Source organism: Delphinus delphis, chromosome 11 (genome assembly GCF_949987515.2).
Source record: "Delphinus delphis chromosome 11, mDelDel1.2, whole genome shotgun sequence".
NCBI classification, from domain to species: Eukaryota; Metazoa; Chordata; class Mammalia; order Artiodactyla; family Delphinidae; genus Delphinus; species Delphinus delphis.
Window position 1 is genome coordinate 82766411 of NC_082693.1, and position 13870 is coordinate 82780280.

A 13870-nucleotide genomic window follows, 5' to 3' on the forward strand; every position below is an offset into this window, starting at 1 on the left:
CTAGACCAGGATTCACAGTAGGAAATGATGCCACAGAATTGGGCTCTCTTATATTAATTGAGATGATAGAATTCTATAATGGCACGAGGCAGGTAGTGGTATTCCAACCATCACTGGCAAAGTAGCAGCAAGGCTGAAGTGGCAACCAAGGTTCCTTGGTGTTCAGGGAGCACAGTGTAGCTCATGTTCAAGGTAGAAGGCAGTAGACTAGGGTGCAGTTTTATCCAAAAAAGGAAGAACCAGAGAGCAAAAAGTTGATGTCAACTGCTATAATGCAGAAGTGTTATCCTGTAACTATCATTTCATGTTCATCAATTGAAAAGGGGACCAATGCCCTTTGAAAAATGCTACTTATGCCACTACAAGCATATAGAATAAATATCTGCCCACTCTTTCTCTAAAGTACCATAAGCCACTTATTAAAGTAACTGTACAATGCAATCCTTTCAAAGGTAGTTGGATAAGAGCGCACTGAATAGACTTGATATCGAGTGATCTAAAATGTCATCACTGTCCCTCAGTTAAAGTGGGAGGATGGAAGATTTGGACCCCTGTGGATTTTAGGGGTCCAATGGTCTGGAGGATGCTGGGACATGCCTCCAAGTGAAGGACAAGTTATTGAACTTGCACCCTCTACCATTAAGAAAAAGGTACAGTGTTGGGGACTTTGACTTTTGAAGCTAAATGCTGCTCTCACCCATTTATGGGGAGAGTTAGAGGGCTGCTAGTTTCAAGTGGGGCCCAGGGCAAGAGAGAGGACTCTGCAGCAGGCTCAGGCTGTGATGTGAGCTGCCCTCCTGCTCAGACTATATGACTGATTATCCACTGATGCTACAAATATCTGTGGTAGAACATTGTATAGCATCTCTGGCAAGCTCCAACAGAAGATTAACAGTACAGACATTAGGTTCTGGAACAAAGGCCTGCCTCATCATTGTTTGAAAAGCAACCCTTGGCATGCCTCTGTGCCTGGCAGAAAGTGAGAATCTGCTTATATATGACATCAAGTTATTAATTGGAGCTGCCCGTCACGAGCTAGGTGTTATCAAGTTCATCGTATCATAGGGCCAGACAGTAACAGTAACAATCCATTATTTTGATGGAAATGATACACTTGAGATCAAGCCTGAGCAAGTCCAGAGGGCACATGTAAGTTACATGGACAAGTAGACTAGATTCCCGTATCATTTACCTCTCATGGACTAATGCATCTCCTTCAACCTACTCCTATGATCCATGGGGAATCCCCTATGGTCAGTTTTATCAGTATTTATTGCTACAATAATGCTATGTAATAAATAACCAAAAAACCTTTGCGACTCAACAGTGAGCATTTATTATTCAGGCATCTAGGGCCAGCTGGGAGTTGGTTAGGCAGATTTTCTGATCTTGGCTGGGCTCGCTCATATCTTGGGTTTGGCTGCTATGTGACTAGAACAGCTTAGCTCTGCTCCACACACCTCTCATTCTCCATCAGACTATCCCAGTCATGTTTCTGTATCAGAGGCACAAGAGAAGGCAAGACCAATTACCCAAGTATTTTTCAAGCTTCTGCTTGGATCAAATTTGCTAACATTCCATTGACCCAAAGAAAATCACACGGCTAAGTTCAGAGTCCAAAGGTGAGGCAGAATAACTCCACGCAGAGTGGGAAGGCAGTGAAAATCTTATGGGAAATGGCATGGAGACAGGGAGAAGTGAAGAAGTAAGGCTATTTCTGCAATATTAACATACCAGATGACAGAGAAGGAAAATGTGGGTCTTGTTCATGGGTAGACCAGCTTGCTATCTCGGTGTGAGCCAGAAATGGCTGGCTTCCACACTGTCTCCTCTCAGAGGTGCCTGGAAGGATCAGTGGTAAGGGAAAAATGAAAAATCTTCCTGATAGAACTTCAAACAGTACACTTGGTCATTCAGAGTGATGGAGAAAGATGTGGCCTGAGTTAAGGATAAACACAGTCTTGATTATGGAAAAGTTTGTAGATTTTTGTATCATGGAATGTCAATAAAAGAGCACTAACCTGAGGAGGCAAAGATTAGGTGGACAGGATGATTCTTCAGTAGATTTATACCAGCCTTGCCCTTTACCACTCCAGGCTTACACAACAAACCCGTAAGTGAAGTAATCATGGTGGCAGAGATAGAGGCTAGGCAAAGACCCGAGGGCTTGAGCTTTGTCTAAGGCTGATGGAGTTATGTCACTGTTGAACACGTGATCTGTCAGCAGCAGAAACCAATGACTCGTAACACTCCTTCAGGAGATAAATTAGCCACATGGGAGCAAGTTGTTTACATTAATTTCCTTCCACCTTGGAGGAGGAAGTAATTCTTTTCTATTGTAATTAATCTGTATTCTTAATTCAGGCTTGTTTTCCCTTCCATCAGTACCTCAGTCATCATTACTATCTGATAGTCTACAGAATGCCAAAAAAAAAATGCTTATTACAAATAAGGTATCTTGAATTATATTACCTCAAATTGAGGAACTATTTTGTAGTAAATGAAGAGCAACGTGAATTACTGGATCCATGATCCTATCATATGCAGCATTATCCAGAAGCAGTCAATCTAACACAACAATGAAATGGACTATTACAGCATCTGCTTAGACACCAGCTGAGAGATACAGCCTGCAGGGCTGGGGTGCTATTTTCTAGGAAGTGATACATGCACTATACCAAAGGCCAGTATGTAATTCCATGTCCCCAACTGCTAGAATTTATGGGTCTAGGAGCCAAGAGGATAGAAATACGACTGGCCCTTCCTACCACCATTCTCAGTAACCTACTTGCAGAATTGTGCTTCCCATCCCCCCTACCACCTTTGGCTCTGCTGAATTGGAGGTCCTGTTTCCTAGACAGGGGAAGAGGAAAATGCTAGAACATTTCTATCAAGAAGCACAGTAAGATTTCTACAGAACTGAAGCTACTGCTGCCAAACTGATTCTGTTGGGCTGCTCATGTCTGTGGGACAACAGGCAAGAAAAGGGAGTTAATATGTTGGTTAACATGGAGAGCTAGGATTACAATTACAAAATGAAACAAGGAGGATGTGTCTGGAACTCAGGCGATTCATTGGGGTGATTCTTGATGCTTCTATGCCTGGTGTGAACAGCAAACAGACAAATGTGATAATCACAGCCTAAAAGGGGCAAGGTAGCCAAGGCCCATCTCTGAAGGGATGAAGGTCTGGGTCACTGAACCAAACTAGACCTGCTGAATTTCTGGAAGAGAGCAAGGAAAGTCTCAAATGGGTGATGCAGGAAAGAGATGATGGATATGAGTTTTGGTCTTGAGTTCAGTTGTAGCACAAGGAACTACAGCTTGTCTCACTAATCCTCCTGTGTAGTCTTCTACACACTGTGGCTGGTCATCATTTTGAAGATCTGGCAATGGAGTAGACTTAACACTGGACTCAATTCTGAATAGGCAAGGGGTAGACAGCAGCAAACACCTCTTTTGCCCCACATCACATCCCTTTGTCAACTTCTGCTATCAGCTCACTCTGAACCACACTGAAACTACTTTCAATTCAATTTCTATTTGACGATAAACATAATAAGAATATCTGACTTTGATAGTATATGAACTAATGGCCAAGTTGTGAAAAGCTTTACATGCTAATAAATACTACCAATAAGTTCCAGATCCACAATAAATATGATATATAAGCTTCCAGCTGTCACAGAAAATTTCAATCCAGTACTACTTTCTGCCAGAAATTTCTTTAACAACTCTTAAGATACAAATGTACATAATACTTTTCATGCTAAAATGTTCACAAAAATTGAATATTTAGCCAAATTCACTTTTTTGTTTTGCATTGAGTCTATTTTTGATCACTAAACTCACATTGACTTCATTTTACATGCTCACTGCATCCCTCAAATATTGAGTACTTTATTTAGGCTATTCTACTTTTCAGTTCAGGGTCCTTTATTTTGGTAACAAGACATACTGCCAGCTTATTATAAATGCTTTATTTATTTATTTTTTAACATAGAGGAAGCTTGGTGGTAGATATGTAGCCATTTGATGCTTTTATGACTAAGAGTTAAAGTTCAGGTTCTCTTTCTTATAGAATGTAAATATGCACCAACACATGTATATGTAATTGTTATCAACATTAAGCTTAGTCACTAAAAGAAGATTCGCTGTCTGAACTTTCTTCTATATTTTTTTCACCTTCGCCATCAGGCACTGGAGCGTCCGGCCTCCTAAAAGATAAGGAAAAAAATTTTAATGTTTTTTCCAGTTGAAAAAGAGCACTAACTGTAAATTAGGTTCATCTTAGAATACTGCTGCTAATAAATCTGCCAAATCTGCGTCCTTAACTGAGAGTCTCCTGCTCTCCGCCACAGCGTGCTTCTTGCTGGCTTCTCCAGCACCATGGGGATTCAGTGCTATTCCTGTACAGGCCACGGCACTGTTTTCTCCTGCCAGTCCTTACACAGTGTGCTACTTCAGCACTTTCTGCTTCTCATTACCATGGAGACCCAACTACAGACAGAGATGCGTCTGAAGAGGCTGGCATGACCAGCGCTAAATCCTTGCAGGCTCCAAGTGTCCACGAGGTACAGAGAAAGGAAAGCTAGAAGTGGAAAGAAAAAGAAAATCTTCATGTTCAGGAAAGCTGCAGGGAGCAGTTTTAAAATGGAAGAGAGTTCAAGAATGGCCATTAAGAAACACAGGCAATATGGAAATTTTGCAGGGGAAGTGAGTGCCTGTCAAAGAAGGTTCTTAATGTCTGTGGAATGTTTTCACTTATATGTTTTATCATCAGAGAAAGAATATAAGAATGAGTTGGTAAAAATAATGTCTTGAAGGTTCCCTAAGCACAACAAGAAAATGTGAGAATAAACTCCAGCTTTGCATAGATGTGCTATAATAAACTACATGAAATTTAATGGTGTCATTAGAACAGTCAACTAGATAGGCTCCATGGAGTTTGTCAGTAAATCATTTAATCAGTATGGCAGCACTAACACTCAGGCCCTATTCAATCTAACCAAGGAAGTAAATTAAGCCAATAAAGTATACTTGAGGAAACTAAGAGGGAAAGGAAGAATAATATACCTGCTCTGTTTTAATAAAAAAGCTACAAGACTTATTTCTCCCTCAGGCTCCTTGATTCTTATTAAAGATTTAGGATACCAACAAATAAAATTCTTCTTTGCCAAAAATATAATTACTATTGCTAAAATAAGAAAATGTAGTCTCCTATTTACCTTTAGTTATAAATTATGGCTGAGTTTTGATGTATACTTTTTAATATCATATCTGTCATGCTACAAAACAGAAGAAATGCTGGCATTGCTCTCTAGCAATGGGTCAAACATAACCCCGTTTGCTCTGCTGCACAATTTTAGATTATGCCTATGAGGAAGTCACATGTACTCAGTACAATAAAACTTTAAAGCTGGGTACAGCATTTATAGGTTTTGTTTGTATGTATGTATGTATGTACGTACATACTTACTTATTTATTTATTTTGGCTGCACCAGGTCTTAGTTGTGGCACGTGGGATCTTAGTTGCAGCACGTGGATTTCTCAGTTGTGGCATGCGGACTCCTCTTTTTTTTTTTTATAAATTTATTTATTTATTTATTATTTTATTTTTGGCTGTGTTGGGTCTTCAGTGCTGTATGCGGGCTTTCTCAGTTGCGGCGAGTGGGGGTTACTCTTCGTTGCGGTGTGCAGGCTTCTTATCTCAGTGCTTCTCTTGTTACGGAGCACCAGCTCTAGGCGCGCAGGCTTCAGTAGTTGTGGTTCACGGGCTCTAGAGCACAGGCTCAGTAGTTGTGGCGCACGGGCTTAGCTGCTCCGCGGCATGTGGGATCTTCCCGGACCAGGGCTCGAACCCATGTTCCCTGCATTGGCAGGCAGATTCTTAACCACTGCGCCACCAGGGAAGCCCCGGCATGTGGGCTCTTAGTTGCAGCATGCATGCGGGATCTAGTTCCCCCACCAGGGATTGAACCTGGGCCCCCTGCACTGGGAGCACAGAGTTGTACCCACTGGACCACCAGGGAAGTCCCAGCATTTATAGGTTTTGACTGATGTTCCATCTGCCTAAAATACTAACACAGAACCACAGTCTTCATCATTCTCCATAGAAGCAAGAACTCTAAAAGTAGTGGGCATAAATACTGGGCACATAGTCCCCAGTAAACTTCTCTTTGTTATATACATGATTCCTTACTGTTTTCATTTTATTAAAAAGGAAAACATTACCAGAGGAAATTATTTGAATACTACTTCAAAATTATATTAGTATCTATGGCAACTCAAACAAATAAAACAATGTACATAACTCCCCTAACATAAATGCTACTTAAGAAAATGATAAAAGCAGCTTAGGCCTAGAATGGAGTGAAATTATAAAATTAATTTTTGTGTGTAACCATTTTTTAATATATGTGATGCTATATAGCATAGTGGTTAAGAACCCAGACTCTGGAGCTAGATTGCTTGGGTTTAAATCCTAGCCTTACTACGTACTTGTTGAGCAACTTTGGGGAAGCTTTTTAACCACACTGTGTACCCAACTCACTGATGGGATTGTTGTGATGGTTAAGATGAATTATTAAATGTAAAGTATACTAGTAATATGTGGCACACAGTAAGTATATTAAATAAAGGTTATCTATTATTATTATTCTCATCTATCATGCACCTACTACTTGCCAAGAACTGTGTTAGGTGCTGGAGGTACAGAGATGAATAACAAGCACTTACTGCTCTGAGGAAGCTGGTAATTTAGTGGGGGAGACAGAAATGCAAACAAATTATTGTTACACAGTGTGACACACAAAAATATAGTTGTACTAACTACACTTGTTTGAAAAGAAAAGGTAATTCACTCTACTAGGGTTGGTCACAGAAGACTCCAGAGAGGTGGAGACACTTGTGAAGGGGTGTGGGATGAGTGTGAATTTGGCAGAAACAGAAAATGTGGGAGTAAGTGGGGATGAGAGTATCCTGGGTAAAGAAAAAAATGGGAATGGTGCAGCACAGTACATTTGGGACCTGTAAGTTTTTCAGTAGCTAGGGTGTAAAGTAACTGGGGTACAACAGTAGATGAGATTAGGTCATGCAGGGGCAATAGGTGGAGGGTGGGGAAAAGTTATATGAAATGTAAGCTTTCACTGAAATTACACAACTAAGTTTAGGAATCTTAAGTAGTCATTTCGTTGTTTTTTGTTTGTTTGTTTGTTTTGCAGTACGTGGGCCTCTCACTGTTGTGGCCTCTCCCGTTGCGGAGCACAGGCTCTGGACGCGCAGGCTCAGTGGCCATGGCGCACGGGCCCAGCCGCTCCGCAGCATGTGGGATCTTCCCGGACCGGGGCACGAACCCGTGTTCCCTGCATCGGCAGGCGGACTCTCAACCACTGCGCCACCAGGGAAGCCCTCGTTTTTTTTGAAGTATAGTTTATGTACAGTATTATGTAAGTTACAGGTGTACAATGGAGTGATGCACAATTTTTAAAGGTTATACTCCATTTATAGCTATTATAAAATATTGGCTATATACCCTGTGCTGTACAATATATCCTTGTAGCTTATTTACGTTATATGTAATAGTTTGTACCTTTCAATCCCCTACCTCTATATTGTCCCTCCCCCTTCTCTCTCTCCACTGGTAACTACTAGTTTGTTCTCTATAACTGTGTTTGCTTCTTTATTGTTATACTCACTAGTTTGTTGTGTTTTTTAGATTCCAGGTATAAGTGATATCATACAGTATTTGTCTTTCTCTGCCTGACTTATTTCACTTAGCATAATACCCTCCAAGTCCATCTAAATGGCAAAATTTCATTCTTTTGTACGGCTTAGTAGTATTCCATTGGACATATATACCACATCTTCTTTAACCATTCATCTGTTGATGGATACTTAAGTAGTCATTTATTTTTTAATTGAGGTATAATTCACATACCATAAAATTCGCCATTTAAAATTGTACAAATTAGTGTTTCTTAGTATATTCACAAGGTTGTGAAAACATTACCACTATCTAATTCCAGAACATTTTCATTACTCCAAAAAGAAACCCAAAACCAATTAGCAGACACTCTCCATTTCCTTTTACCCTCATCCTCTGACAACCATGAATCAACTTTTCTGTGTCTATGGATTTGCCTATTCAGGACATTTCATATAAATAGGATCAAGGATATTCAGCCTTTGTGTCTGGCTTCTTTCACTTAGCATAATGTTTTCAAGGTTCACCCATGTTGTAGCATTTATCAGTACTTCATTCCTTTTTATGGCTGAATATTATTCCATTGCATGGATATACCACATTTTGCTTATCCATTCATCAGTTGATGAACATTTAGGTTATTTCTACTTTTTGGATGTTATGAATAATGCTGCTAGGAACATCCGTGTACAAGTTTTTTTTTTTTTTTGGCGGTACACGGGCCTCTCACTGCTGTGGCCTCTCCCATTGCAGAGCACAGGTGCTGGACGCGCAGGCTCAGCGGCCATGGCTCACAGGCCCAGCCGCTCCATGGCATATGGGATCCTCCCGGACCGGGGCACGAATCCGTGTCTCCTGCACTGGCAGGCGGACTCTCAACCACTGCGCCGCCAGGGAAGCCCTGTGTACAAGTTTTTGTGTGAATGTATGTTTTCAATACTCAAGTATAAACCTAGGAGTGGAACTGCTGGGTCATATGGTAGCTCCATGTATAACTTTTGGAGGAACAGTCAAACTTTTTACCACAGTGGATGCACCATTTTACATTTCCACCAGCAGAATATGAGGGTTAAAATTTCTCCATATCCTTGTCAACACTTGTTATTCTCTGTCCTCATTCATTTTTTTCTTTTATTGTGGTATGACAGACATAACATAAAATTTACCATCTTAACCATTTTAAAGTGTACAGTTCAGTAGTGTTGAGTATACTCACAGTGTTGTGAGTCATGACCACTATCCACCTACAGAATTCTTTTCATCTTGCAAAACTGAAACTCTGTACCAATTAAATGATAACTCCTCATTTCTCTTTCCTTCCAGCCCCTGACAACCACTCCATTACTTTCTGTCTCTATGAATTTGTCTGAGTACCTCATATAAGTGGAATCATGTAATATTTGTCTTTTTGTGACTGGCTTATTTCATTTATCATGTCTTTAAGATTCATCCATGTTGCAGCATGTATCAGAATTTCCTTCCAGTTTAAGGATGACTAATACTCCATTGTATGCACATACTACGTTTTGTTTACCCATTCACTTGTGGATGGACATCTGGGTTGTTTCCACCTTTGGGCAATTGTGAAAAATGCTGCTATGAACACAAGTATACAAGTATCTGTTTGAGTCCCTGTTTTCACTTCTTTTGGGTATATAACCAGAAGTGGAATTGTTGGATCATATGGTAATTCTATGCTTAATTTTTGGAGAAATTGCCATACTGCTTTCCATAGCAGTTACATCATTTTACACTCCCACCCACAGTGCACAAGGTTCATATTCTCACCAATACTTTTGTTTGCCCTCATTCATTTTAAAATAAATTTAGGGCTTCCCTGGTGATGCAGCGGTTAAGAATCCGTCTGCCAATGCAGGGGACACGGGTTCGACCCCTGGTCCGGGAAGATCCCACATGCTGCGGAGCAACTAAGCCCGTGTGCCACAACTACTGAGCCTGTGCACCGCAACTACTGAGCCTGTGCACTGCAACTACTGAAGCCCACACACCTAGAGTCCGTGCTCTGCAACAAGAGAAGCCACCACAATGAGAAGCCCATGCACCACAACGAAGAGCAGTCCCCACTCACTGCAACTAGAGAAAGCCCGTGCACAGCAACGAAGACCCAAAGCAGCCAAAAATAAATAAATAAAAGAAAAGAAATTTAAAGCTATTTTGAATTGGAATTGCTATGAAAACAAAAGAAAAGCTACACACTAGAGTTCCTTTTGTACATAAAAGAGAAAAACTTCAAAAATCATGAGACTCAAATGAGGTAATACATGAAAGCATTTTATAACTTATAAAAGCTTTACAGGGCTTCCCTGGTGGCGCAGTGGTTGAGAGTCCGCCTGCCAATGCAGGGGACATGGGTTCGAGCCCTGGTCTGGGAAGATCCCACATGCCGCGGAGCGGCTGGGCCCGTGAGCCACAATTACTGAGCCTGCGCGTCTGGAGCCTGTGATTCGCAACAACAGAGGCCGCGATAGTGAGAGGCCTGTGCACCGCGATGAAGAGTGACCCCCGCTTGCCACAACTAGAGAAAGCCCTTGCACAGAAATGAAGACCCAACACGGCCATAAATAAATACATTAAAAAAAAAAAAAAGCTTTACAAATGTTAATATAATAATAGAACTCACAACATCATTTCCAGACTGGATATTCATATTCTTAGGGGGAACAGAAATTTGGCTTTTTATGTTATGATCAGAATTGCTCTTGCTTGACCATATATATATATATATATATATATATATATATATATATATATATATATGAAATGTTTGTTGTAAATTTCTTCATAGAAAGAAGTTTTAAAGATATGTTTAAAAAGGTTGCTACTTTAAACTACTGGCTACACTTCATTACTAAAATCTGAAATGAAGACTGCATAATCCTCTCAATAGTTTAAACATATAAGTGAATCACTAAAAAAGAGTACATCAGCAAAATGCAGAAAAATATATAAAGTCATAAGTATATTCATGATTTATCATGTATATTTTTCTAAAATCTCAACCTTTAGTAGTTACAATAGAAAACACTAGCTTGGTAGCTACATTTTAATAAGCATATTTATATAATTTGTGGCATCCAGATTATCAATAAAAGTCTTAGTAAAAGCAAAATTTTTTAAAGTTTAACTTTAAACTCTTTACTAAGTTTAATTTGTTTAAAAAGAAGTATTTTCAAAGAAGTTACTAGGTTGACCTGAACTAAAAGTGAGCCAAAATTTAGAAAGGAAAGGAAAGAAGGAAGTACTAACCATATACAATACAAATCAGTAATTTTTAGCATACCAGATGCTGTGTGCATTTTATTTGTCACCTTTCTCCCATTTATGGGAATAAATAAGACTATCAACCACAATCCCTATTGCCCTCATCCCTTCCTTATACTCTTTCTTTGTTACAGTCACATAATCCAGGCCTGGCAGGTCAGAAGAATCTCTTTACCTGGAAAGAGATCAATTCAAGGGAGTGCTCATAACCCAAGCACGACAATCAGAATGCGTCCCCAGAAATGAGCCTTGGATTATGGAAAAGGGGTTCTCTTTCCTTTCAGTTGGCAAAAACTAGCAATATTATAGCTATTTACAATATAAAGCAAATATTATTTGCTAGTTCCTTGTTTTCCAGGAGGAAAGGAAGCTCATCAGCAGTAGGAGAGAAGTGGATGATTATGCCAAGGAGTAAAGGTGGACAGAGGTGCCAGGTGAGAAAGAACACCAGCCAGCCAGTACTGATGGCGCTGCGCCCCTGATTCTGTCCTACTTAGACTTCTTAGGTTTGTGAGTCAATAACTTTCCTTTTTGCTTAAGCTAGTTTGAGTTAGTTTTTCTGATCCTGTACATAAACTGAGTCTTAAAATACAAATATCATTGGTTTGATTTGTTTTCATTAAAGAGATATTTATATTCGTGTTTAAAACCACAGCCACTTTAAGGACACCAAACAACATAAACATTCTTTGGAAAAACATTTATTTATGTAGGTAAATAGTTTAAAGATATTTTTAATTTTCTTTAAATTTAAAACAGTTGAATGTAAAGCAGATTAAGTGGCAAAAACATTGTTAGTAAAACTACTGCTGAGTAGGAGGATTGTGGGGAGAGGGTGCAATAGTTATCATTCAAATCACTTTTCAATATCAACTAGAGCACATACAAAGTTTTAACGTCACATTATACTTGTCAATTAGTGTTGTTCTCAGAGCTTTATGCAATGGCAATAAGTGGTCTTAAGGAAATAGCAAAACACTGAATTCCTGAACTGAGATTGCAGTGACTACATAAAGACATTTGGGGTAGTTAAAAAAAAAAAAAAAGACAATTTTGACTTTGATGTTACATAGTAACCAGTAAGACTTACTTCAGCATTACATTTACTCAAACTACACATACTTTGGTCTTTCCATTTCTGAATGCCCATCAAGACAGGTATGTCCCGCCCTTTGTGGGAATCTGTGGCAGATTCCCAGAGCCAGAGAAACAATGTAATGTCTAATAGCATAAAGAAAAAGAAAGCCAGCCATCCTAGGTAAGACGGGTTTCTGCTGTTTACCTTGGGGTTCTTTACTTCCAACAACTCTCTATCTCTTGCTTGCTAGACACTGGAAGACCACAACTGCTTTTTTTAAATATATTTATTTATTTTAGTTTTGTCTGCGTTGGGTCTTTTGTTGCTGCGCACGGGCTTTTTCTCCAGTTACAGCAAGCAGGGGCTACTCTTCGTTGTGGTGCACGGGCTTCTCATTGCGATGGCTTCTCGTTGCGGAGCACGGGCTCTAGGCGTGTGGGCTTCAGTAGTTGTGGCACGCGGGCTCAGTAGTTGTGGCTCGTGGGCTCTAGAGCACAGGCTCAGTAGTTGTGGTGCATGGGCTTAGTTGCTCCGTGGCATGTGGGATCTTCCCAGACCAGGGCTCGAACCCGTGTCCCCTGCATTGGCAGGCAGGTTCTTAACCACTGAGCCACCAGGGAAGACCCATAACTGCTTTTTAACACCACCTCTTTGATATTTTTATTATTTCTTACTCTTGTGATCAAGGTCTCCAACAGTGGACTAATCATAATTTTCTGACATTGTTTTTTTTCTGTCCTATACTTTCTAGTCAGTCTGCCAGCCAGTGGTCAAGGTAATTACCCTGAATGGAATCCCAGCTCAGCAAAAACTAAAAAAATGGAACGAGTAAAAAAACCTATTTTGGGGGACTTCCCTGGTGGTCCAGTGGTTAAGACTCCACGCTCCCAATGCAGGGGGCCCAGGTTGAATCCCAGGTCAGGGAACTAGATCCCGTATGTTGCAACTAAAACATCCCGCATGCTGCAAATAAAGATCCTCCATGCCACAGCTAAAGATCCTGCACGCTGCAAAGAACATACCCCATGCCACAACTAAGACCCAGTACAGCCAAATAAATAAATAAAATAAATATTAAAGACAAAAAAAACAAAAAAACCCTATTTCTGGAATTGTTCAGTCGGGGAATTGAGATCAATTCTATCCGTAACCAGCCAAAACCCAACCTTTAATCCATTATATTGTTCTGTAGCAGGAGACAAACGAAGATCATTGGCAGATAAGGTATTCCATTAGAGGGCAGGAAAATCTGCTGGATATGCCTTAAATATAATTAAATAAAGTTTTCTTGCTTTCCAGTATCTGTTTGGTTAACACTAATGAATCTCCTCTCGTCTCAGTGACAAGTAGGCTGAGGTGGTTACTTCTATTTCTGGCAACCATAGTCATGGTCATTCCACAGGCTGGGAGGAAGGTATAAATGTACTTTGAATAGATAAGTCCAGGACAAATGCCAGCTGAGCTGGTTCTGTTTAAAGCCTGCAAAGTAACTTGCTTTCTTTAGCCATATCAGTATGCTACAAACTGCACCCTCCTACTATTAAGAGTGTGACCAGTTAAATTTCAATTTCAGAAGTTTGTTCTTTATTTCTATTTTTTTGTTTTTTGTATTTATTTAATTTATTTATTTTTGGCTGTGTTGGGTCTTTGTTGCTGCGTGCAGGCTTTCTCTAGTTGCGGTGAGTGGGGGCTACTCTGTTGCAGTGCGTGGGATTCTCATTGTGGTGGCTTCTCTTGCTGCAGAGCACGGGCTCTAGGTGCACAGGCTTCAGTAGTTGTGGCACACGGGGTCAGTAGTTGTGGCT

General features: G+C 40.2%; 1 protein-coding gene across 1 annotated transcript in view; it reads right to left on the reverse strand.

Annotated features, from left to right (window-relative positions):
• Nucleotides 1–3923: 3923 nt before the first annotated feature.
• Nucleotides 3924–13870, reverse strand: part of WASHC3 (WASH complex subunit 3) — a 51705-nt gene continuing 41758 nt past the window's right edge. Inside the window, exon 7 of the mRNA XM_060025481.1 lies at nt 3924–4216. Within this exon, the coding sequence (XP_059881464.1) occupies nt 4132–4216 (85 nt within the window). The 3' untranslated portion in view covers nt 3924–4131. The remainder of the gene's footprint in view (nt 4217–13870) is intronic.